Source organism: Pogoniulus pusillus, chromosome 8 (assembly GCF_015220805.1).
Source record: "Pogoniulus pusillus isolate bPogPus1 chromosome 8, bPogPus1.pri, whole genome shotgun sequence".
Taxonomy (NCBI): Eukaryota; Metazoa; Chordata; class Aves; order Piciformes; family Lybiidae; genus Pogoniulus; species Pogoniulus pusillus.
In genome coordinates, this window is record NC_087271.1 from 13,593,625 (window position 1) to 13,619,940 (window position 26,316).

Genomic DNA, 26,316 nt, shown 5'->3' on the forward strand with positions numbered 1-26,316 from the left:
TCTTGCCACTCTCTCCGCTCATCTCTCCCAGCCTGCCTGCTGCCTGGGGCTACTACCTTTGTTTGCTTTATGTACTTCTTTGTTCCACGACACTTGTCATCGATCCAGCGGATGATCGAACAATGCGTTCCTGGCCAGCCGTCCCTCCAGCCCACCGTATAAACCCGATCCTGCCCATGGAACCTTCTCAGATGCATGCCCCAATTCGAATTGAACTATCAGCTCCACGTGAAATCAACCACGTGGCTTTCGCTATATATATTTTGGGACCACAGATACTGAGACTTCCAACTAGTGAGTATTTGAACTCTCTTGATTCAAGTTGCTAAGGAATTTTATTAACTTTACCAGCGGCAGTTTATGCCGCAAGACTCTCTGATCAGAACGTTTCTAAAACCTCTACCAAGTTGCTTAATTCAGCTGTATATAGACATTCTGTAAAATAGTTTTACCAACCTTATCAAAGAATTTGTGTGGGTTAGCTGTACATAAGTTTGGAGGAAAGTTCTCTTGTATATATTAATAAATTATTCAATAACTTCTAAATCGGCCTCATATCTCACCCCAAACTCAGACTCGAACCCCTCTATAACTCTTTTTCATATTTTGGGGGGCTTTATGAATGGTTGTTGTAAATTGATTGCCACACAGGCTGCTTGCTTAGGGAGATCTCAGCTTCCCAGTGCCTTCCATGAGCAAGATAATATATGTGTGGCAATCCAATGATTTGTCTGATTAAGCAAAATAGTTCTTTGTTGGTTTTCATATTAAATAGATCTTGTATCTATTACAGGGAGCCTCTAATGTTGATGCTGCTGCTACGAAAACTGAGAAAACAGTTGCACACTAATAGAGCTTCTCCATGTCTGCTGTTTCAGCAGAAAGTACTTTTAAAGAAAACACAATTAAATTAATAGTCTTGAGACCACTATAACGGGTCAGACCTACTAATAAGCAAATGCATTACCAGAACCCTTCAGTCAGGGCGTTTATCAGCACCAACACAATATTTCAGTTCTGTAGAAGGCCAAAATTACCTTTGTAATTTTTATTAATTATCTTTTTGTCCTGCTTCAGTTTGTGAGCTAGTGAGGGCTTGGAACGAAGCAAAGGAAAACACAAGTCAGAGAAGCCTGTGACTTCTCTGTCAGCAAATTCCCAGTTACAGCCAGTGCTTGTTTGCTTTTTGATAACAAAAAAACAGACTCTGCAAGCCGGTGTAGGGGAGCACCTTCAGGCACAAGGATGGCAGCGTAAACGAGCTGTGCAGGCTTTCACAAAGGCATTCTCTCAGTAAAAGCCAGAGCCCAAAACTCTACTTGCCAAATAGGGACATTCATCGGCTCTTCCAGCGTGTGGAGGCCGCGACGAGATCAGCTGTTCGAGGAGCCTTGAGCAGCAGCTCAGCTCCGCGGAGGTGGCACCGGGAGCCTGCCCAACCTACCAAGCCCGTCCTTTGGCGGCTCCGACCCCGCAGTCCTCTCTCTTACGCTGGCTCCGCTCGCAGCCTTACTGCAGCCCCTCGGGCACCACGCTGTGGACGGAGCCGGGCGCCGTAGCCAGAAAAGCGACCGGGACCGCAGAGTCAGCCTCGGGCAGGAGAAGCTGGGAGAGGGCGGGAAGAGCCGGGCTGCCCACTCGCCGCCCCTCCTCCTGCCGTTCTCTGTGGGAGAGGTGCGGAAGAGAATGGAGGTGACCGCCGCGAAGGTGGTGCGCGGCGGGCGTGGCTGCCTTAGCTGCGACGCCGATGTAGCTCCAGGGCGCTTTAGTTAAACTGACCCCAGGGAGCACTCAAAGCTTGCGTGCTGCCAGCTTTCTGAAAGCTTTGCATACTTGATACAGTATCTACAGCGGCTACGAAGCAGATTAAAAGCTTCAGAAATACCTCGTGGATGTTGCTTCTCAGAGAAATGCTACTAGTTTGCGCTAGAGAAAGCTCTTAAGCCTTAACGAGTGAAGGTAAGCTACGGTGTGTTTATCTTGGAAGCTGCTCCGACCCGCCTGCCTTTTGCAACTTGTGTGTTTCTGAACGTTATGTGAATATCGCTTTCTTATTTTGTTGCTTTACGAATTCGTGCAGGAGGTGACTGTGTGATAACTGTTACAATAAACGTGGTGATCTTGTGGCTGGATTTGCTTGCTGGGATAACAAAACCTGTTGTTCTTATGTGAGCCTACATCTTTGGTTTTTTTGTACAGGTAGAAGTTTGCACGGCTTTTCTATCCAAAGTAGCTGCCTAACAGAGAACAAAGTAAACAAGAGGGCAAAAAAATTGCCTCTTGTTTGCTCTCGGTGGAGTACGTCGGGGAAAGCCAAGATTATTATAATACTCTCTTATCCGTCTGATAGAATGCCTTTTGAAAAGGGGCAAACGCGTAACAGGCTTCAAAATTATGCTGCTAATTTGTATCAATTTGTGCTTGGAGGAAGAAGGTATCAAAAGCTGTGCTTGGTTTGTTGTGCTTCCCCCTTAAATGCACCAGAAGGTAAAGTAATTACTGAATATGATACTCTTTCGGGTCTGTGGAAGCAATGGAAGCTGCAGGGTCAATGCCTCATTACAACTTGATGTATTTCAGCATAATTGTATGCCTGAAGTAAAGAGCGCTCTCACAAAATTTTGCTTTTGTGTGTGTGTACAAACTTCCTCTGATCCTTCACGTAACAAAGGTCAGCATTGTTAGGTACAAGTCAGAAAAAAGAGTTTAAAATGCAGTGCAAGTTAGTTGCTTTTAGAAAGCCAATGACAATTTTACTTGGACTTGGTCACTGTAACAGAAGAGCTGGCTGCAAGGTAAGTATCTGTACTTAAACTGCTATAAAAGCTGTTTTCGAAGCATACGAGCCTTGAAGTTCTCTTTTCATGTTTCCTCTGTAGAAAAACAGAGAGGTAGGGGTGTGGATGCTTTGTCTTGCTGTGGGTGTGGGGGTGTGTGCTTGTACTTGGAAAATAAGCAGCTGTTGTGAATATGAACGCTACTTGTTTTCAACCGTTGCTCAGTTCAGTTATTGCAATGTAACCACATTGAAATGAGCAGAAGTGAATTTAAGCTCTTACTCTGAACTTGGATTGAAGGTGACTTTCAGGCAGCAAGGCTGTCTGCTTTACTCCTGTAAAAATATTTCTAAAGAGACGTGGCACAAATGTCTTCTGTTAATGCAGCTTATTCTTCTTTGGATGATTTTTACCTTTCTGCTTACCCTCTTGCCTGACGGTGCTCAGCAGAAAGATTCTGCATGTGGTGGTTTCTACCTTTGAATTGGTAATGCTTGGTGCTTTTGAGGAATTTGGATACCAGGGCTTTCTTAGCTGTTGAAAACTGCAAGAACTGTAGGATGTTCAATGTGGGAGCGAGTAACTTATTCCAAGTGCAGTTACTTTAAGATGGTGAGATGTAATCAGGAAAGTAAAGTCTCATGTGTACTTAATATAATGAAAATATTTCCCCTTCCATTTTGGAGTGGTTCATTCAGGCCTTTAAAGATTCTGCTCCTAAAACCATAGTACTCATTTCTTTTTGACTGCTTCCTATTCTTTCCTCCATCCCTTCTGAGTGAATGGGATGATAAGGTCTCAACTCTCAGACAAGTGTAGCTCTTGCTTTGAAACCTCACAGGAACTGGTAGCTATTGTTATGAATCGACCTGTCTTTGATGTTTGCCTTGCCAGACAGAATCTCATGAGGTTAGGGCACAGGCCTTTAACCACTGATGTTTGAATCATCACCGAGGTGTTCTTGTGTCATCATGGTCCACTGCAAGAATGAAGAATCATCTGTTCATCTGCATTCATACTGACTAAAGTGGTTGTTTGTAGTTAGCTTTTCCAAGAATGTCTGTTATAGCTTCTCAATGAGCTCTTCTTAGTTGCCACTATCACTGGAATAATTGGGCCATGCAGGAACTACCTTTGGGACCCTTGCTCTGGGTTTTCTACATCACTTCCCTCCAAATTCCCAACTCTGTCATGAGTTCTGCCCTGCCCAGTAAACTTATAAAGCAACTTGGTAGTGTGACTCAAGGAATAGTTGAAATTTCAGATTGCTTTATCAATCAGGTGTTAGCATTGAGTAATCTCTGTACAAAATAGAATTTTAGAATTCCATATGGAATATTGATACTGTAATTACTCTTCCTTGGAAAAGCTTAGCTTTTTTTACAGCCTTGTGGATAAGTCAGGAAAGTATGATGATTGTCATTGTGTTTTTTTATTTTCTATTAGAGGGCTTCAAATACATGATTCTCTCCCTCCCTTCCACCTTTCACTCTAAGAGTGACATCACAGTTGAAACACCACTGGAATTACAGATAATTGTGAAATAGTATTGAATAAACTTGTTCTTAAGCATTGTCTCCTGCCAGGGGTTGCAAGTGATCGATTACAGTGAAGATTTCAGTAGGAAGGATGAGAGAGTGACTAATAAATTTGCAGTTGTGCTTCAGACTATTGAGCGTTGGAGTATTTTTTGTTCCCATGATCCATAAGGATGTGAAACATTTGTTTTGTTAAAACGTGTGGTTTGAATAACTGCCTTGTACTGTGTATGCTTCTATCTGTAGGGGAAGGACTCCTGGGTCTTATGCTGTCTTTGCTTATATATAACTTGTTGGAAAGTCTGTGTATAGTGAAAGACTAAGTAGCAACAGTCAGCGTGATGTGATTGTGTTCTGATTATGGAACTCTGTAGCACATCTCTGTAACCTTGACTGGAATATTTACTGCTGTGTGCTACTGCATGATGTGCAGCTGACACGCAGGCAGGGCAGAAGGTGCTTGCATGCACTCTTAGGCCCATGGTTTAAAACGAGGACTTCAGTGCAATACATTTTTCTGGGAAAAGAAGTCAGTGGATAGTGCAAAAATTCTGAAACTTTCTGACTTTATTCCATTTCAAGTAAGGGTAAATTAAGAAGAAAAATTGAGAACTGCTGGTGGAAGAATGCTGCAAGAATTCATGTGGATGGTTTTGAATGCCGTTGTGCTTCACACCTGCAGTCAGTTATTGTCTTTCCACGCTACTGTTGGCTAATTCACAGCCTGTCACCAAGGATATGTTGCATTCAAAGCACCTTAATTAAGCCATTATGGAGGACGAGTCTACAGTTCATAAGAAGTCAGTGGAAAATGGAAGTGTTCTCAAATGACTGGCACAGATTCTGATTTTGAATCTAGTTTTAGTGGCAACACTTGACAGCTTAAGGCCGCTCTGTGGCATTCTTACCTAGAAAAAGGTATCTTGCAGAGATCTGCTGATTCCTCTTTATTAGAATACAAGCAAACTGGTGCGTGCTTTTTTTTTTTTTTCCCCATCCAGCCACGTTTCTAGGAGTGCAGCAACGAGTAACATTTCTGTATGTGATAGCTTTTATCAGCCTCTCCTTTTTTATACAGACAGAGATCGGCTTTTATTTTTATTTCATTCTTTTAAAAGCATTTATTACTTTATGGTGAGGTTAAGTACAATTCACATAATGCACTTCAGCTTTCCTGAGCCTAGCCTTTATAACAAATCCTTTCTGTGCCCTCAGTCTCAACACTTTTGGTTGAGGGCTGTACTTAGTTACTGGGAGACGTAATTGTCTTGCTCTGTTTTCCCTCCCTCCCCTCCTCCCCGTCTGGAAAAGTCCTTACTATCAGTACAGACTGGGGTATAAGAAAGCAATCCTATGGAAAAGGACTTGAGGGTGCTGATGGATGAGAAGCTGGATATGAACAGGCAGTGTGAGCTTGCAGCACAGAAGGCCAATGGCAGCCTGGGATGCATCCAAAGCAACATGGCCAGAGATTGAGAAAGGGAATCCTGCTCCTTTGCTTTGCTGAGACCTCACCTGCATTGCTGTATCCAGCTCTGGAGCCCTCAACACAGGAAGGACACGGACCTGGTGGAGTAGGTCCAGAGGAAGCCATAGAAATTATCAGGGGGTTGAAGCAGCTCTGCTATGAGGACAGGCTGAGGGAACTGGGGGTGTTCAACCTAGAAAAGAGAAGGCTCTAGGGACCTGCCAGTACCTGAAGGGGGTACAAGAAGGCTGCAGAGACACTGTTTGCAAAGACCCGCAGGGACAGGATGATGGCAATGGCTGCAAACTAGAGCAGAAAATATTTAGATTGGATGTTAGGAGTAAGTTCTGCACTGTGAGGGTAGTGGAACACTGGAACAGATTTCTCCAGGAGGTGTTTGGGGCCTATCCCTGGATATCATAGAATGTCAGGGACTCAAAGGGACCTTGAAAGATTGAGTCCAACTCCCCTGCCAGAGCAGGATCACCCAGACCAGATCACACAGGAATGCATCCAGCCAAATTTTGAAAATCTCCAGGTATTCAAGGTGAGGCTTGACAGAGCTGTGGGCAGCGTGCTGTAGTTGAGGCTGTTCCTGCTGAGACTGCATTCTATGAACATCAGAAAAAGAATTGCATGTTCTGCAGTTTGCGTGCTCACTTACAACAAACCTTGATGTACCTTTATGTGTGATTAGATAATATTGTGGAGTCAGCTATTCCTTTACTTCCTAATAGCTTCTCTGCATTGTAGTGTTTACGACATGCCGAATGTCTGAAAATGCAGTGTCACTTGGAGGTAAGTACTACTACTGTGACTGTAGAACTCTAATCAGGAAAGAGGGCACCACAGAATCTTCCAGAAGAGGTGACTGGTTTGTACAGGAGTGACTTGTTGCTTATCGGTGGTTGACTGTCTTGGTTGCCTACTTGTTTTTTGTTTGTTTATCAAAGTAGATGATCTGTTATGCAAATTACTTGGCTGAGGAGGGATATAACTGTGCCTTGATCTTCAGCCTAGGTAAAAAAAACCTTGTTATTGGTTTATTAGTTTAGATATTTTCCTGAGGTGTTTGGGATTTTTCAATGTTATTTTTTAATTGCTGGTGATATGTGCTCAGGTTTCCAGACTGACTTTTTCCTTCTTTTGTCCAGGCTGTCATATGCATGAGGGCATGACATTCTGTTTCACACTCCTGTAATGAGCACCATTTTAGAGCTGAAGGGAACATTTTAATCTGCTGATATGAGGAAGTTCTGATGATCTCTTGGATTTCCCTCTTCTACATTCAGATTTTGTCCTTGTCTCTCTTGCTCAGTATGATTGGTATGAGGCTTGTATTGAACAGCCTATCTTTGTAGAAGGGGGTAGGGAGGCACAATGATATCTGAGGTGAATTAGCAGATGAATGATTTTAAACTTATTTTGGATACCCCTAAGAGGTTTTTATTATGGTGTTTGAGTTTAAGTCTAGAGTTCTTTAAGGAAAGATTTCTTGAAGCTCAGCTTCTCTAGAACATTGACCTTTTGTACTGTTTAGCCTACCATAACACCTTAGGACATATTTTTCCTAAAAATACAAAGTCAGTTTTTAACCACAGGATGATTGGTGTCGTAAGAGTGCTTCTTATGTTCCCTCTGCCTCCTTTTGCTATGTAAATGGAAAACACAGGGTGCCACAACATATTTCTTCATGAAAGCACGAAAAGGACACTTTTGAAGGCAACTGAAGAAGTGTTGTTCAAGGAAGGCTAACTTTCCCTGTAAAAGTGACTGTTCTTTACAGGCCCTAACACCCTCATTAAATCTGCATAGAGAAGATATCTGTTCTGCAATTAACCCTGTTTAAAAAGTTCTTAAGAATTTATCTCAATTGTAGTACTTCTTTGAGACTTTGTCCTGCTTCCTCTTTCTGCCAAACTTTGAGTCTGAATCTGTGATGGATTATTTCTTGTTTCATTTTAAACCCCTACCACATCCTCTGCTACTTAGAGTACTAACCTACTCTTTTTGTTGTCTCTGTGTGGAGTGCATCCTTATCTCTCTTCTGGCAGCAACCTGAAGACTTCACTGATATGTAGGAAAGCTGCTTTAGTGCCACAATTGTACAGAACCTGAATGTTTAGCTTCCTGTAGGCTTCTTTACCTAATGCTGACATAGGTTTGTGACAGTTTGGAACTCAAAGGAAAGGCTTACTTAAACTAGAAGTTAAAGATACTATCAGAATGTTATCTTGAATATTTGGCAAAAGGAATTTTTTTTTCTCTAGTTCCTGAACTGTAACTGTTTAACCTCCTCTCCCCTCTGATTTTCTTCTATTTGCTGGTGTAAAGTTGTTGAGGAGTTCTGATGTTGAAGTACAACTTTAGCTTTGCCTCAGATATTGTGGAGTTTTAAGACTGAACATAGAGAGCTTTGGCAAACCTAACATTGATGACCCCTAGAGAGCATGTAGGGCTAATGACTTGCCTTGTCTTCATCTGGCTGCTTTTTAGCTATTGGAGTTCAGTCTGAAACAACTCCGTACCTTATCTTCATGTCCATGTGTGCAGTTGGGGAACTTCATAACATAATACTTCTTTATCAGTTGGTGCCAAATGGGCATGTCTGTCCAGAAGACAAACCTGCTTGCCCACTGTGTGCTCTGCTAGAGTTGATAACCTATTTCTTGTGCCTAAGTATTGAAAGGAAGTTTGTCTTTGTTCTCCCATCTCTTTGGACATGCACACGCATCATCTTGGCTAAGGTGTTCTGTAAGTCCTGCATGTTGCTCAGTAATACACCATTATCATGCAGAGCAAAATGTTAGATGATAAGTGTTGGGATTAGAGTTTCATATAACTGTTTTAGTCTCTTTGGTCCTACTTCCCCACATTTTAATGTATGCTGTTCCCTTAACGAGAGTGTGACAAGCACTGATACTATTTGGCTGATTGTGTGGAGGTCAAATATCCAAAAGAAAGGCTCCACAATAAAAGTCTTGTGCTTGACTACAACAAACATGGATACAAACACAGGAATTTCTTCATCTATATACTAAATTCCTATTTCTTTGCATGTATAGAATCTATTTCTGGCAGATGGCAACTTTTAGTTTCCCTGTGGAAAGAGGAACTTGTTCCCTGGGAATTATTTGTCATGCTTAAAGAAATAGACACCAGCTACGGAAACAAAAGGCAGTTTGTAATGATGCACCATGTGGAGCTCTGATTAATAAGAGCGGCCTTGATACTATCTGTGTAGTACTGTGGACATTTATGCATCAAAAAGACCATGTTTAAAGAACTGAGTGTCCTGTGGAGATGTTAAAAAAGCTTGAATTTTTTTTTCTTTTTGAGAGAACAGGAAAGTCATAAGCAAAAGAAACTTTCAAAGTGATAGTAAAATCCACTGAGAGAAATAATGCACTGAATGAACAGAGGGATGCATCTTCCTGAACTCTTGGTAGCATGAAATGTGGCATCTCTGACGGTCCTTGTAAAGCTTGTCTATTACCAGAAGTACAGGTTACTTTTAGCTTCTGTAGCTGGGTATGGTGTCCTCTCATGTGTGCTTTTGTTTTAAACATCTTTAAATTCTAGTATTCCACTGACTCTTCTTTCTGTTTTGTGACTGTTTATTGTGTTTAATTGCTTGTAACTCTTATCTTTTGTAGATGGAGCTGCTTGGCCTTGCTTTTGCTGTTTGGCTCTCCCTTAGGTTCTGTGCACCTGTGGATGGCTATCCAAATGGAAAAGTAAAACAAGCCTGCGCTAGCATGATACCCTGTCATGGGGCTGCTCCACAACTGTCACCTGAGCACACTATCACACTGAACGTGACTGAATTTAAACCAGGGGACAGCATAGAAGGTATTGTGTCCATCACAGCTGAAGAGCTAGACCTGATCTTTCCTTGTGTTGTAGCACGTCTTTACCCAGTTAGGTATAGCGACTCTAAGCAGTTGAATCTTATTCAGAGAATCCATTTAGTGGTCATTCAGTCCTTGTAAAATGAGATTCTGATGCAATATTTCATTCTTCCTCTGAAGAACATTTCAATTTATTTTTCCTTATTCTTTCAGTTAATCTGTCTGGACCAGATTATGAAGGGTTCTTTATACAAGCCCGGGATGCAGAACATCTGGATGGCCCTGCAGTTGGTTCTTTCACGTTGGCTGACCAGAGGCTTTCTCAGCTTCTGACATGCAGCCATACCAAGGTAGGCTGCTGTCTTCAAATGGGACACTAGACACTGAGGTGTTTGTGCTGCAATGTGCCTGTGATAGAACAGAGCTAGGCTATGTGGTTTCCTCTGAGCATAGTAGATCTCTTGGGAGATTGATCCAACTTCACATTATAGAGGCACAGCTCACTGCAGTTCTGTCAGACTGCTCTTACTGATGCTGTGATGGAACACCACTGACTGCTGCAGGAAGATGCAGCATTTGTAATGTGTTTTTCACTTGTGTGCAATGAATGTAATCCATTTATGGCTATTGCATTCTAATATTAGAAAGAGGAAGGCAAATTGGATTTGCCTTGAAGAGGAGATTTCCATGTTTGTTAAGGACAAAGAAAATGTCTTATGGCAAGGAAAGTTTAAGGCATGTATTGTGGTGAAAACTAGCATAAGCTATTATCCTTAGTGTTGCTCTCTTGCTCAGTGTTAGCAGCAGGCTAGATTGCAGTCTTCAGTATCCATTGTAGGTAAATTGATTTTTGCCTCACGTGCAAGAGCTGTGAACTCCAGTGCTTCAGCAACTTGCTTGAATTTCATGAACTTGTAACAGTATCATGAGAGCTGGTGTGGGCAAACTTCTTGATCTGCCTAGATGTTTTGTTTGGGATCATCTTATTTTCCTTTCCACTTTCACCACCTGCCCCCCGGTGGCATCCACTTAAAGCATTCAGCAATGCTGCAAAGCCATGGGGATGTTGGGGTTGTGGCCTCTATGCTTGGAGGATTTTGTTCAATGCTGTGTTGGATCTATTGATCTTGTGCAAATAATTGTCTAACCCCACAGTATTAGTATTTTTCATGCTCTAGAATGCTAGTTCTATTCTCTCTGTGTTATCCTTTCATGCTCTTGCTATCAAAAGATTGAATGGTATCTTACTGTCCAAAACGTGGAGTATTATCAAACCATTTCTGCTATGCTGCAGGGGCACCTGTTTCATCGCTAGAATCTTCTGCACTGATACCTCTAACTGTTCCTTTTAACCTGAAATTTTATTAGTATGTGTAAGTTTCAGTGGCAGACTTCAAGTTGATCCTGACTGAGGAAAATCCAGTTGTGCTAGCTCTGTGCAGTGTCTGTCTAGGATATGGCTCCAGACTGTGATGACTGTTAGCTACCATCTTTTTAACACATCTTCACTCTTTAACTCCTCATATATGTGTGTGGTGTTTGGCTGTTGGTTTGTTGTGGCTTTTTTTCCCCCAGAATTCAGCTGTCAGTCACACAAGTAAAACAAAAAAGAAACAAATGAAAGTGTATTGGATTGCTCCTGCAGATGCACCAAACCGTATACAGTTCCTGTGAGTAAATCTAGCATCAGGTCTTGCTTGCTATAATGCGAATCAGGTAATCTTGTACCCGTCTCTGTTAAATATTGAGTAGCAACTGCAAAGAGTCCTTTGGCTACGGTCAACAACTGTTGTTCACTGAAGGTTCCACTGCTGTGGATACTTGTTCACAAGGGAAAGCTTGGAGATGGATATGTTGATTTTTAGAGGGAGAGTAGAAGGGGGTTTGGAGACCATTTCCCCCAAGATTTCTAGTGAACAGCTTGCTTCTTATGCCTGTAATACATACTGGGCTTGTACCTAACAGCTGTATGCATACCCTCCTGTTACACTGCTAGTTTTTTGTTCTATGCAGCTCTTCTCTGTGGCTGCGATCTGTGGCACAGGCAAGATAATGTCTTTTAAAAAACATGTTTCCATGGGAATTTCAGATATTTTCCTGGTCTAATTAGCTGTTGATCTAGACAGTAATGATTCTGTGTTATGTGTTTTAAGAGCTACAGTTGTGAAGAAATACAAGACTTTCTGGGTGAAGATTCCTGGTCCCATTGTTTCTCAGCCTAGTGCACTGTCCCCAGCACCAGAGCCCATACCAATATCACAAACCATTTCCCACTTATCAAAGCCAGTAAGTAATTCTAAGTTTAAATATTGCATCTTTTATGCTTGTGATCAATGGGAGGACCTGGGAGTGCTGGTGGACAAGTAGTTCTGCATGGAACAGAAATGTGCCCTAGTGGCCAAGAATGCCAATGGGATCCTGGGGAGGCATTAAGAAGAGTGTGTCCATTAGACTGACGGAGGATCTCTTCTCCCTCTGCTCTAGTGAGACCTCACCTGGAGTATTGCATCCAATTCTGGGCTCCCAAGTTCAAGAGGGACAGGGAGCTACTGGAGAGGGTTCAAGGGAGGGCTAAAAGGATGCTGAAGGGACTGCAGCACTGCCTGATGAGGAGAGACTGAGAGCCCTGGGGCTGCTTAGTCTGGAGAGGAGAAGGCTGAGAGGGGATCTGAGCAATGTCGGTAAATATCTGAGAGCTGAGGGTCGGGAAGGAGGGGACAGGGACAGTGTCTTCTGCTTGCTTGTGTCCTGGCACAGGACAAGGGGCAAGGGATGGAAACCAGCACAGCAAATTCCAGCTCAACATGAAGAAGAACTTCTTGACTGGAAGGGTCCCAGAGCACTGGCACAGACTGCACAGAGAGATTGTGGAGTCTCCTTCTGTGGAGCTTTTCCAGCCCTGTCTGGATGTGTTCCTGTGTGACCTCGACTATGGCCCTGCTCTGGCAGGGGTGTGTGATGAATTACGCAAAATTAATAATCTGTATTTTGATATCCATGTGAAGAGTGTTAATATCTATGAACATGGTTTATTAACATTAAAACTCATCAGAAAACTTATTCACAAGGTTTAAGATGCACAGTTCAGAAATTTATATGTGCAGGGAACATGCAAAACTAGAGCACTTATTTCTTAAAGTAGCAAACACAAATATTATTCTGGAAGCGAAGATACTTGTGGTTAATTATACCACTTATCCACTAGATGGACACAAGAAGCTTCTTTCTGCTTATGGCAGAAAGCAATTAGTGAATTGCAAGAGGCTTTAAGTATTTACTCACAAAATATTATCAGACGGCACCCAAAGCACATGGAGGGGTTGCTGTCAGTGGTCTCAAAGCCATTAGAGGCTTTGGATTTTCCCCGGCTCTTTTCTCAGGAAGCTGGGAGTCTATAGCATAGTCTTTGATCTGGTTCCTCTTGATTCTCAATTCAGCAGAAACCTTGTAGATGGGCAGGCAGGATGTAATGCAATGTGCAGTCTTGGCACAATGTCATGCCGGCTAAGTAGGTCAATTTTGTACAGACATTTAGAGACTGTTCCTGGCAAACTCAAGGCAGTGTAGTTTACAGGCAGTTGCAGGATGCAATGAGGCAGCAGCAGCACACCATGCTACCTGCTCACCCCTTTTTATCAATACAGCCTGACACTAATGAGCCTTTGGGCATAGATTAGCCAATCAGAATGGCACTTTTCCAAGCTTGACCATATTAGGTGAAGTCAGGGCTTTCATTTTCCTTTCCTGTGGTTGCTTCCCCCAACACAGAAGGAGGGGGAGCAGGGGAACATGTCCAGACAAGCAAGAGTTCTTGGACTCAGTGGATACAGGTTCTTTGTCCCTTTTTCCTGTGCTTGCTTCTCCCCTCAGCAGAAGGAGGGGAGAGCAGAAAAACATGCCTGGACAAGCCAGGACATGGATAAGCCCATTCTTGGCCTATCAGGCCTACCATGACAGGAGTTTGATGGGAAGATCTCCTGAGGTCCCTTATGACCCCTAACATCCTGTGATCCTGTGCCATCAGATTGATTAAAGCCTATTGACAGGAAGGGAGAAATGGTGGATGAGTAATTTAGATATCAGAGACTAAGAACAAATGCTGAGTTGCCTGAACTTGTGTGTATTAAATCTGATGCACACGTGGGTCAGAACTCTAATAGACTATTTGAAACTTAATGGTCAGAAAATATTATGCATACCTGGAAAGAGAGATGGAAAAAGGCTTGCTCTGGTCTTGACTGTGAAGTTCCTATTTAGTAACTACAGGCTCAGAAACTTCCTCCTGTGATTTAATTTGTGCTACTGACTACCATTGTGGATTCTTGAATGATTTGAACATGAATAATTGTTTGATCTAGAATAAGCACTTGTATATTTTCTCACTGGCTATCGCTAGAGTTCCTACTTAAAAAAAAAAAAAAGGAAAAGCTACTCTCCCCTTCTTTTCTTCCTCATCCTACAGCTCATGATGCCTCTTTAAAAGTAAAAACAAATGACATTTCTCTAAGGCTTTTACTTTCTTTTCAAAGTTATTCTACTCTATCTTTTAAAGTGATAATCCCACTTGAATAAAGATATAGTTTGGAACTCACCATCATGTTACTAGTCCTGGGTTGGATTAAGAGATTGGTATGTAGGCATGGATGGCATTTCTTTGCTGTTCCTTGTGTGCTTTCTTCTAGAACAGACAAAAAAAGGGAGGGGGGAGAGAAGGGGGAACTCTCTTTGCTCATGACACTTTTGTTTGCTTTATTTAGTTTAATACTTCAGACTGTGGAAGTACGAAGTTCTGCATTAGGAATCCTTCAAACTGTGATGCTGAAAGTGTTTCCTGTTTTTTCCTTTCCTTCCAACGGGAGGGGAGCTCCGTATTGATTGAAATGAGTGGTCCAAGTGAAGGGTATATAGCATTTGCGTTGTCCCATGACCAGTGGATGGTGAGTATCCTACTCTACTTCTTTAGCCATTTTTGAAGTCTGAATGGTACTCAAGCAACACATGCTGGAACACAAAACCTATGATGAGAGGCTGAGGGAGCTGGGGTTGTTTAGCTTGGAGAAGAGGAGGCTCAGGGATGACCTTATTGCTGTCTACAACTACCTGAAGGGAGGTTGTAGCCAGGTAGAGGTTGGTGTCTTCTTCCAGGCAACCAGCAATAGAACAAGGAGGAAGTTCTTCACAGAGAGAATGATTTCCCATTGGAATGGGCTGCCCAGGGAGGTGGTGGAGGCACTGTCCCTGGAGGTGGTCAAGAAAAGACTGGATGAGGCACTTAATGCCATGGTCTAGTTGACTGGATAGGGCTGGGTACTAGGTTAGACTGGATGATCTTGGAGGTCTCTTCCAACCTGGTTGATTGTATGATTCTATGCTCATGGAAAAACAGAATGCTTCCAGTTGTCATACCAGGTACCTTCTCTCCCATAGTGCTGAAGCACAGGTTGCCTTTTTATAGGAGAACATTCAATTTTAGCTCAGAACTGCTTGTAGTAGAAGGTCCTTGTGAATGTCTGTCTTAGCAGAATCTTAGCAGGCCAAGGAAGGTAATTCTCCCCTTCTATTCAGCTCTTGTGAGACTCTGACTGGGGAGTATCGTATTCATCTCTGGCATCACCAGCACAAGAAAGATATCTGTTGCAGTGAGTCCAGAGGAGGACCACAAAGATAATCAGAGGACTGAAGTACCTCTTTCATGAGGAGAGGCTGAGAGAGCTGGGGTGCTCAGTCTAGAGAAGCATAAGGTCTGGGGAGAGTTTATTGCAACCTTCTTGACAGTTGGAGAAATCTCTTGGATCTGTTTGTATATATCAAATCAAAGAGTTTTTGGAGCTTACCAGTAGTGGTTTTCATCACTCTGTAAGTACCTTTCTCTTTCACCTCTTCAGGGTGGTGATGATGCATATCTGTGTATCAATGAGGACCACCACATTCGAGTCTTCACTGCCTATCTGAAGGGTCGAAGTCCTCCTGTTCTGGATTCAGAGGTATGTTTGAAAACAAGACACTGGCGCAGATGTAGATTTGAAGTACTGCTGCCACTTCATGTTTTTATTTCACACACAGTAAGGCACCTCTGTTGTTCTTTAAAGGGAGACTGCTTGAGGTCTTACTTCCTAGTAAACTTTATCTTTGAAAGTCTAAACTGTAATTAATAAAAAATAAAGTTACGTGGTGTGATTTTACTTTCCTGAAGAACTTTGTGCCCTTCTTGCTGGGGCTGCAGTTGCAATCAATATATCTAGGGCTAAAGGTTGAGAGAGAAAGGGGGGAGGCTGTTGAACTTATTACGAGCAATTTCTCCAGCTCATACCAACCCTTATGTTGGTGTGTTGATTTGCTGACATCTCTTATACCTCATATATATCAGTTGGCATACCAACTGAGAAAGTACTTTTGCTGTATCTCTACCCTTGCCCTGAGTATTGCTGTTTGTTCTTTGCACACCAGTGACCCTTCTCTTTTGCAGGGTTACCTTTAAGCCAATCACTCTGTCAGTCTGCAAAGACTGGATGCTTAAACGCTTCCCTTTTTCACAGATCGCCCTTGAAGATGTGTCATGGAGGCTTGCAGATGGTATTCTTCAATGTTCTTTCAGAAGGAGCATTCATCTTCCTGCTTATAAAGAGAGATTTAATCTGCATGGTATTTATTACATCTTTCTGGCAGATGGGGAAGCCAGTGGAGGTAAACTTGGTGTGCATATGTTTGCTTCTCTCTGAACACGTTTGAGCTTGTAACCCATTGTAAGATTTAGCTTGTTTGAGGATTAGTCTCTCAACTAAAGTTTCTAAGTTTGGGGGCAGTAATCTTTGCTGCCTTTCTGGATCACAAGTCTGTTTTTCAAGATTATAGTGAGTTTATTTCTGTATGCCCACCTGATGCCAAGACCCAGTTGCTTCTTGAGAGCTTACCACATCTTTTAAAACAGATATGGGCTTGGAAGGGAATGGGTACCTTGTGTGTGTAGTGGAAAGAGATGTTTTCTGGAGAGGGGTGACTTTTCTTCTTGTATGTCAAGTATACAAGACAGCTTAGATGACATCTTGGGTTCTTAGCATATGATGTGTCCAAAATTCAGTTTATGTGATTAGGCTGAGTGGTCACAATGGGGCTTACATTCCAAACTAAGGAGCGTTGCATTTTCATCAGCTGTAATTAGTCCACTTTCTGTTCCTGCTTAGATGGTCTGATATACAAACATCGTCGCCAGCCTCTGGTCACCAATGGCATGTACAATGTCACAGGTCTTCCTCAGGATATTGGAGGTTCCCGGTCCCCACTACTCATCAAGGTTCATGGTAAGATGTTGAGAATGGAGAGCAAATATTCTCTCATTATTGCAAAGCAGTTATTACCTTCTGTTTTTGTGGCACTCATTTTATATATACTGTTGGCTAGCAAGATCTAACACTATGAATCACAGAATTAACCAGGCTGGAAAAGGCCTTTGAGCTCTTAGAGTCAACTCTATCACCTAACACTTTCTAATTAATTAAACCATACCACTAAGTGGCATGGTCTCTGGTCTCCTTTTAAACACTCTCAGGGATGGTGACTCCACCTCCCTGGGCAGCTGTGCTGGTTTGAGACTAACTGAAATATTTTACTGAGAGAAATTAAATCCTTAGCTGTGAGAACAAAGAAAATAAAAACAACCAAACAACAACAAGTGCCCTATGTCACCCATTCTTCTGCTGAGAAATGCAACTAGTCAAAATATAGATAAGATGGTCACTTCACACACACACACTGCTCAGCTCTCACTTCTGGCTGTGCCTTTTTTCTGGTGGTCTGCTCTCTGTGGTTGACTCTGCCTTTAACTCTCTAATCCATCTAACCTCTTTTTCCTCTAACCCTCTTGTCATCTTTTTTCGACATTTCACCTCAGATCTCCAGATTTATCACATGAGATATACAAGGGTTGATCCTGTAATTTCTGAAGGGAGGGTGTAGTGGTTTGGGTGTTACCCTGCCCCCCTCCCCACCACCCCACACTTTGGAAATCACTCAGACTAGACTCGGCTGGCTCTGGAAATTTGAATGAAGCTTATATTTACAGCTTAGCTCAATATACAAGCAGATATTTACAGTATATACATTTATATACAGAAATATACAAGGTAAAAGGTAATACAGAAACACAACAGCCCTCCCAGAAACCTGAGTCCCCAGGAGGGGCTTCCAACTGCCCTTCCACCTTCTCCCACCCCTTTCAACCTTACCCCAGTCACAAGGAAGAATGGAGGTTTGGCCAGGGGGTTAGGAAGCAAAGTGAATTAGTCAAAGAAATGGCAGAGAGGCTAGAGAGAGAAATGCAGCCCAGAGCTCCCAAGAAGAAGTGCCTTATCTATGTTTGCACTCTTGTTTTTATACCTCTCAGTAAGCCTATGAGTGAAGTAGACATCACCTTGTTTCTTTTTCACAGCTGGTGATCTAGTTCTCTTCACCAAAACATTCTGGCTAGCTTCAAACTAGCACAGAGGGAAAGAGGGAGGTGGGAGGGGTTTTTGGGTCGGGACCCATTCTGGTGACTTTGGTTCTGGGAGGGGTATTGTGTTTCCATGTTACTTTGTATATTACTGTATATATTTGTGTATATCTGCTTGTATATTGTGCTAAGTTGTAAATATAGCTTCATTCCTTATTTTCCAGCCATCTGAGTCTAGTCTGGGTGATTTTCTTAAGTGTGTGTGGGGGGCGAGTAACTCCCAAACCGTCAAAGCAACTTATTCCAATGCCAATCATTCTTGCCGTGAAGAACTTCTTCCTAACATCCAGCTTGAACCTGCCCTGGCGCAGCTTGAGGCTGTGTCCTCTTGTTCTGTCTCTGGTTGCCTGGGAGAAGAGATCAACCCCATCTGGCTACAACCTCCCTTCAGGTAGCTGTAGAGAGCAAAGTTATGAATAATTTTTCATTTAGGAGTAGTGTGCTATGATGATTTTTGCCCAGGAAAATGAACCTGCATTTGCATTTTTATATTATGTTTATAATTGCAACTTATTTCTGTTTACCTTCTTTCTCTCTGGCTTAATTTGTTCTAGTTGCATTATTGGTTTGATTCTGTTCAAAATGAGAAACCTCTCAACTGCCAGCCTAGAGCCATTAAAGTGGATGAGATTCCTTCTCTCTTGCAGTAACAGACTTTATAAAGCATGCCTGTGAGAGACTTCACCAATCACTCTTTGTCAAACAAATTGCATGAAATGGCAGCTTGCATCCTCTGAAATCCAAGTTGGTGAAGTTTAACATCTCTTGCCAGTATGTACTGACCATACTGGTGCCCATGAAACCTGCAGCAGCCAGAACTGCTCTGATATGCTGCGTAGATATAATGTTGTTGTTTTTCATATGGATGTTTCTGATCTCTAGCAAGGTAAATTGTTGCAGAATGGCTAAAGGAAAATGGACATGACTTAGAGGTGGGCAAGCAGGATGAGCATATGGAACTAAAATAAGGCTGTGCTAGGCCATACTGAAACAAAGGCCACATTGAAGAAACAAAGGCAGCATTTAATATCAATAGGCAGGGAGGCACTGTCCTTGACGAGTCAGCAGACAACTCAAGCAGAGCATAATCCAGCTAACTCTGAATCAGATAAGAAAGTAGGTTTGCAGCTTGCAGCTGCAAGTAGCAAGTAGGTGCACCATGCAAATGGGGTATTTAGAGATTCAGCCATTTAGCTTTTTACACGTATGCATATATTATCTGTAACACATATAAGCATGCGTCTACCAAATAAAGTTGTCACTTGCTTTTGATCCACATTGGATTGTGCGGCGTCCTTGCATATTGAGATTAGCCCTTCTCCATGAGATCTGCCTCACTGCAGTAAATGCTCTGAAGTTATAATCTCCACTGGGTGATTTTAGAAGCTGTCCCTGTTGACCTCTGATTGTACGTGTATTATCTAAGCTGTCACACAGACTTCAAAGCTGTGTTCCTATGCAGGTTAATTACTTATTTTTACCTTGTCTGTTTGTCTGCTTTCCCTTTTCAGGAGTGCTAATGTTTGTTGCTTGGATTACCACAGTTAGTATTGGTGTAATCATTGCACGATTCTTCAAACCTGCCTGGTCTCATTCATTCCTCTTTGGAAAAGAGATGTGGTTTCAGGTGGGCAAAATCTCTCTCTATCTCCAGCTGCGTTTTCAAGCTTTATTGTAAGCAGAATTATAAAGAAAATAAGAGATTAAACTGAGTGCAATTTTTATCTTTTTAAAGTTTGATGACATCAAACAGTTACAGATCAGAAATTAATCTACTTTACCAGTAAACATATAGTCTAAAGAGGGGGCACTAAGAACCTCTTTAGCTGCAGAGCAGTTAAATTAATTTTAGTGGCACTTTAAGAGATCTGTACAGTTTCTGAAGGAGAACTGAACTTTTCTAGGTGCATCGTGTGCTCATGTTGACCACAGTCTTGCTTACAAGTGTTTCTTTCGTGTTGCCATTTATATACCGAGGAGGTTGGAACCAGGTAAGCCTGTGCTTTTGTTTGTGAACTTGGATGTAAAGGATGAACTGAGTGAATAAAAGAGGGTCCAATGGTGACTAACATAACTATTGCTGGAGAAATCGCTGTGGAAGTGGTCCTTAAGTAGGCTGACTTCAAATCCTAGCAACATAGTATTTCAATTGCAGGTCAAAAAAGTTCAGAACTTTCCCTCCTCCTCCCAAGTAAAGTCTTCGCTCAGTTTCTTTATGCACTAAACCAGTCTTTCCACTTCCTTAGAGAACTTACATTTGGGAGAGAAGTGAAGATGGGACAGCTGATTTATTAATGTGGTAAATCTGCTTGGACTGAGTGTTGCTATGACTTTGAACTTTAACTGTGTCCAGTGATTAAGCTTAGCCTGCAAAGTTAGGTAGATAGAGGTTGTTGCTGTTACCTGTAAAATACTTGTTGCAAGGTGATACCAGAAATTGCAAAGTCTAGAGAGTACCTGAGTTAAAGGTGAGAGAATGTGGTTGCAGGTATGAGCTAGGGAAATTGAATAAAGTGGTTTAGGGTTAAGAACAGACCAAATAGTGTGAGAGATAAAAAGAAGACATAAGAGTGAGGATTAAAATCTTGGGAGCATAGCTTTTACAGTCATTTGCTCTCTGTCCTCCAGCTGGTAGAAGTTCTCAATATAGCAGAAAGGTGGGACAGAGTTTGGGCAGACTTCCCAGTGTCTCATGCTACCAAGGAGAAGTATCTCCACTGGGCAGCTTACTGCATCTTCTCACTTCTGCCAGTCATAGTGCTACTCCACCACTGTAACTAATGCTAGCATAAGTGAAATTGTCAGCTTTAAAAAAGTTTTCTGTAGAGAATATGTTAAACCAAAGTATCTTGTTTTTAGCAAGCAGGTTACCATCCCTATCTGGGCTGTACCCTGATGGCTTTGACAATCGTTCAGCCACTGACGGCAGGTTTCAGGCCATCTCCTCATGCACCAAGGTACTGAATTACAGCTATAGGGATTAAATACACTTGTTTCTTTGAACATTCTTTTTACATTGAAAAGATACCTTTTAAACATATAACAATCATACCCCAACCCTATTGCTCCCCACTAAACAGTCAGTGAAAATCTTCTCATTGTTTTACAGGAGGTGGTTGTTTAACTGGTTCCACTGGAGTACTGGTACTACAGCTAGAATACTAGCTGGTGAGTAGAAGTAATAGTTTTAACTCCCCTCTAATTGTTTTAGGAGTGGCCTAAATTCGAAGTGGCCATCAGTTACAGCTTTAGGGAGGAAAGTTAACTGTGTGAAAGCCCAGAGATTGCAGACAAATCTGAAAGATCTCTGTAAGGAGATCTTGAGTAAGCTTTTTATTTTCTTGCAAAAGTTGATTCTTACAGCAACGTATTTCAGTGTTATTTAACTGTTGAGAGGGATGACTAGCAGAATCAAAATCACAGAATTAACCAGGTTGGAAAAGACCTCTAAAATTGTTGAGTCCAACCTATCACCTAACTCTTCTAATTAACTAAATCATGGCACTAAGTGCCTCATCCAAGCTCCCTTTAAACACCTCCAGGGATGGTGACTCCACTACCTTCCCGGGCAGCCCATTCCAATGCCAATCATCTTGCTGTGAAGAATTTCCTAACATCCAGCCTGAGCCTACCCTGGCACAGCTTGAGACTATGTCCTCTTGTTCTGTCACTGGGTGCCTGGCAGAAGTGACCAACCCCATCTGGCTACAGGCATCTGTAGAGAGCAATGAGGTCTGCCCTGAGCCTCCTCTTCTTCAGGCTGAACATCTCTAGCTCCCTCAGCCTCTCCTCATAGGGCTGTGCTCCAGCCCCCTCACCAGACTTGTGACTGTGGGCTTGTAGGTAGAACCCTAAATGGTAGTGTTTGTGTAACTGGCATACATTAGGGCACTGAGCAGGATGAAAACTATCTTGGCCTTCTCCTTTTCTCTCTGCCTTTCCCTTCACATTGGAAAAAAAAAAATCCAAAAAACCAGGTGCTGAGAGCTTGCTTTTTAAAAATCACCCTACCACAGCACTTTTAGTGCCTTTCCATTTTGTTTTTACTGACTAGTGGTGACTGTGTTCTTGGGAATGGATCTGCCAGCACTTGACCTACTAGACCCGTGGGACACCTACACAGTGATTGGGTTTGTAGCTTGGCATGTTGGCATTGATGTTCTTCTGGAAGTACACAGCTACTGTCTCGTACGTAAAGGTACAGAACCAACAGAACTATTTTGCCCTTCTGGAGGATTATGCAAAAAATACAGCAGAGCAATTAGAATTTCAGATGTTCTTTGGCCTCTAACTTGGAAGCTGAAAGGGATTACATCTTGAGTAATTGTCACGTTTTCTGTACAGACTAGTTTGGGAGGGAAATTATTTTCAAGATGCAAGTGTTCTAGAAGAATTGTTTGTGATGTTTTAAGCCATAGCTGCTTATTTCTCAAAGTACATCTCAGAAGTATTTTCCAAGGGCCTATCACTGTTTTGCCATGTTTTGGATCCTGGGTGGTTAGATGAAGCCCAGGTTAAGCCATGAAGATTTAGTCTGCCTTTTATTGTGACAAAATGCTGCTATGAACAGCAAACGTGTGCAAACACTAGAAATTTTGAGTGAACAGAGGAGTGAAGATTAAATCCTGATTCTCATACGTCTAGTGAAGAGACTTGTAGTAACTCCAGTAACTTTCTAGTGTTACTAGGAGGACGTGACTGTGATCATGTAAACAACCTCTATGTGAGGCGGGGAGGAGACAGCTGCAGAACTGAAGAAGCCTGGTTAGTTAAGTGGCTGTTTAAGGTTGGCAGAGAAAGTGTTAGAAAAGATGTGAATTTAAATATAACTGCAGTAATTATGTCCTAGAAACAGAGGAATAAACCTGAAATCTTTGATCAGTGATTGTTGTCCTGTTACCTAATGGAATATACTTCATGAAATGTAGTTATCTTGAAAAGGTTTTTAGGTCAAGCAAATATTTTGTTCAACTCAGAACTGAGTTGCATTTTTTGTTTGTGGCTGCAATTTTTTTTTTTAGCAAAAAAGATAAAACCCTTTTACAATGTTTCACCACTTCAGTGTTCACAAGTTAACTTTTGTAGGTTAGCTCCGGAAGAGTTTTTCACTTGTGCCATGAGCATGATAGCAGATGTAGGTCGTGAACTGTCAAATGAGGCTTCCATGTGCTTATCAAATTCCATGATGCATCAGAATTAGTTTCTCAGTCAGAGGAGCAAGACTTCTGCAGTATAAAAGTAACTCCCTTTCCTCTGAAGAGAAGAGATTTTTTTTTTTTCTTCCTGCTAACAGTTGAACTGGTAGAGGATGACAGAGTACAGATATTGCAGTCGCTCACATCTGCAGAAGCAGAGGTAAGTCAACATTTTCTGAATATCTGGAAGGAGTGTGTTGTTTGAATATTTTAATGAGAGAAATCAGATAATTGGTTGTGAAAGAATATGATGATGAAGTCTGTTTCTGGTTTGTTGAGAGGGATAAAAAGCTAAAATATAAACAATTTGTCTCCCGTTGGTCTGGGACATTTCCCTATTCGCTTCTCCTTCACTCCACTCTAATCTCTCCACTAACCTTGGCTGCAAACAACCACATAAGCTTTGCTGGTTTTGGTGGTTGGTTTGTTTGCCTGTCTGGGAAAGCAGAGGGAGAAAGAGGGGGTAGCTTTGAGCCCTTTCTGGGCAGTTTCTTTGGGAAGGTATTTGCATTTCTTTATTATTTCTAATTTGTATAGAATTGCAATATACTTACAGGTATTTACGTATATATGCTTGTGAATTTAGTTTTGCTGTAAATAGAGCTTCATCTTACTGCCAAGCTGTCTGAGCCAGTCTGGTATATTTCAGTGGTGTGTGTGGGAAAGTTCCTAACCCACCACAGGGAAGTGGGGTGATTCTCAGTTTAAACCAATAAACATTCTGACCCTTCTGTGGCTTTCTCTTCCCCTTCTCTTGCAGGGCCGTCTGTTTAAACAACTTGTGTTGACCATCTATATCTGTGGAAATATAGGATTCCTTGCTGCCTTCCTGGCAGCAATCAACCAAATATAAGTTGCTAAGAATTTTGTGTGATGCAACATTTTGCTGTTGAAAAACCTGCAAGGTGCACTTTGTTTCAACTTTTCCCTCCATGCCTCCCTGAAGATGGAAGCAGAGAGTAACAGTGCACCTGTCCCACGCAGTGTCAGGGGAAGTGGAATTCAAATCCATAGAAGGATGGAAGGATGCTGCAGTCCTGCAAAAGCTATCTTCCAATGGGACTCATAATGGGATTCTTTGCCTGAGTAAGGAATGAAGTCCTTGGGGTTTTAGAAACACAGTAATGGAGTAGATTGAAGCTTGTAGGTGACAAAGACCCAAGAAGATGTGCTGAAAATGCTGTTTAGATAGTCAGTTCTCTGAAACTCTTTTGGCTGTGGTTGGGGAAAAAACTGGAAAGATCCAGAGACCATCATATCTGTTCATTGTGTTCTAATGGCATGTGCTGTGACACGTCACCTGTTTGTGACCGCTTTATGCACTAAAAATACCCCAACCAAGCTCAGACTGATTCATAATCCAATGCTGGTGTTTATCTTCTCTGTCAAATGCAAAAAAATAATTCTCCCTGCTCTAGGAGCAGTACACTTGCCGGGATTTGGGAACCTGAGTAAAACCACCACTTGCCTCACTCACTGTTCTGTCCCATCCCTGTCAGTGCTTCTAAACCATAAAATAAAAAACATGTTTGTGATGTAAGTGCATTAAAACCACTTGTACAGAACTCTAACAGGGAAAACCGATCTGTAAGTAGGCATTTCTGTGCTTTACTGCCTCTGTTTGCTGGTGGATTCTGAATTACCTTGTGCAAATAAGATGCCGCTTGCTGCCTGAACTGAAGCGAAAATACTTGCTCAGCTGTGTTGCAGTTGTAATTTGCACTAGTGAGAGATGTAGATTACAAGTTGGTTTGGTTTCAGGAAGGAGGTTCTGTTAATGTGAAGTGAGTATCCCATGAGTCGAGTTGGCAGACCTAGGGGACAGAACTGTCTTTGGGAGGGCATAGTTGTTTGTGGTTTTGGGTTTTGTTTGTTTTTCCAGTCAACAAAAGACATCTCTAAATACATTAGCTAGGCACAAGGAAGGGAAAGAGGCCATTGTTCCAAGGTTTAAGTATGAAAGGACACCCTGGAAATGGCATCTTGGAAACCTTTAATACACTATGCAGTACTGTGTTTTGCACTTGTCTTTTGTAGCTTTTAATGCTTATTGTTGAGACTGAAAAGTACTGATTTTTATTTATTCAAAATATACATTTATCTCAGGGCTACTAAGCTAGCTGGAAATAAAGGTGTTGGCGAGAACAGTAAATAGTGAAGCCTGGCTTGGTACAGCAACATCTCTCTCCTACCTCATGCCCAGCTCTAGGACACTTGGACATGTGGGTCAGGTAGTGAGTCTCTCTACTTACTAAAGATGTCTATTTGTGTTTCTTCCTTCACCTCCCCAGTCCACAATACAGCCTGTTGCAGAGATAAGTAATTTTGAAAGCTACAGACTTGCAGTCTGGTTTTCTGGCTGCTCAATTTTACCTATAGTACCGGGTTCAACCCCTTTGTCAGCTGCATCAGTAAGCTGAACTGTCGCCCTTCCTCCTGTGAACTTGCAGAGGCCTGTGCTGATTGGGAAGGGGCAGCTAGGGAGAAGAACTATGGCAAAATCCAGGCTGAAGGATAGGAGAGATACTGCTGATTGCGTGCACTGGTGGTGTTTGTGGAGAACTGAACTTGGAAACTGGTAATTGCAGAGGCAATCACAGGCCCTCCTAGTGCTGAACTTTCGGAAGGACCTTTTGTGTACCATCAGCTCATACAAGAAAATCTATCATGCTAGGCATAGCTGGCTTTTTAAGTCAAGGGAATAATGGGTTCTTGCTGTAACACAACAGCTGTACAGTGTGTTGTTCCACTTGAACATGACGATGACTACAGAGTTTTTAAAAAGTGAGTGTAAATAGCTTTAAAAGTTGGTGGTTTTTTTTCTGTTTTAGTAAGGTAAAAACGCTATCAAATAGAAATAAGAAAATAATAATCTTGCCTAGAAGCAAAGTGGGTTGCCTGTTCTCTTTTGTATATGCTGTTTCATAAATTAAAGCTATCTCAGTGCTCCCTGGAAAACTGCTATTGAAATTGACTATTAAACTATTTGCTCTCTGTAA

General features: G+C 42.0%; 1 protein-coding gene across 3 annotated transcripts; it reads left to right on the forward strand.

Moving 5' to 3' along the window:
- The first annotated feature begins 1,340 nt into the window (after window positions 1-1,340).
- On the forward strand, window positions 1,341-26,316 carry FRRS1 (ferric chelate reductase 1). Of its 3 annotated transcripts, XM_064147316.1 has the most exons (16): window positions 1,345-1,959; window positions 9,440-9,635; window positions 9,848-9,984; window positions 11,210-11,304; window positions 11,788-11,920; window positions 14,392-14,571; window positions 15,520-15,618; window positions 16,171-16,318; window positions 16,816-16,932; window positions 19,634-19,749; window positions 20,027-20,113; window positions 20,982-21,079; window positions 21,232-21,290; window positions 22,177-22,320; window positions 23,416-23,477; window positions 24,078-26,316. In XM_064147316.1, the coding sequence occupies exons 2-16, from the start codon at window positions 9,440-9,442 to the stop codon at window positions 24,168-24,170; spliced, it is 1,764 nt and encodes a 587-aa protein (XP_064003386.1). In that variant the 5' UTR covers window positions 1,345-1,959; the 3' UTR covers window positions 24,171-26,316. The 3 variants fall into 3 exon arrangements, with proteins under 3 accessions (XP_064003388.1, XP_064003386.1, XP_064003389.1); XM_064147318.1 differs by lacking the exons at window positions 23,416-23,477; window positions 24,078-26,316 and adding an exon at window positions 23,208-23,409 and having other exon boundaries at window positions 1,341-1,959; XM_064147319.1 differs by lacking the exons at window positions 11,210-11,304; window positions 11,788-11,920.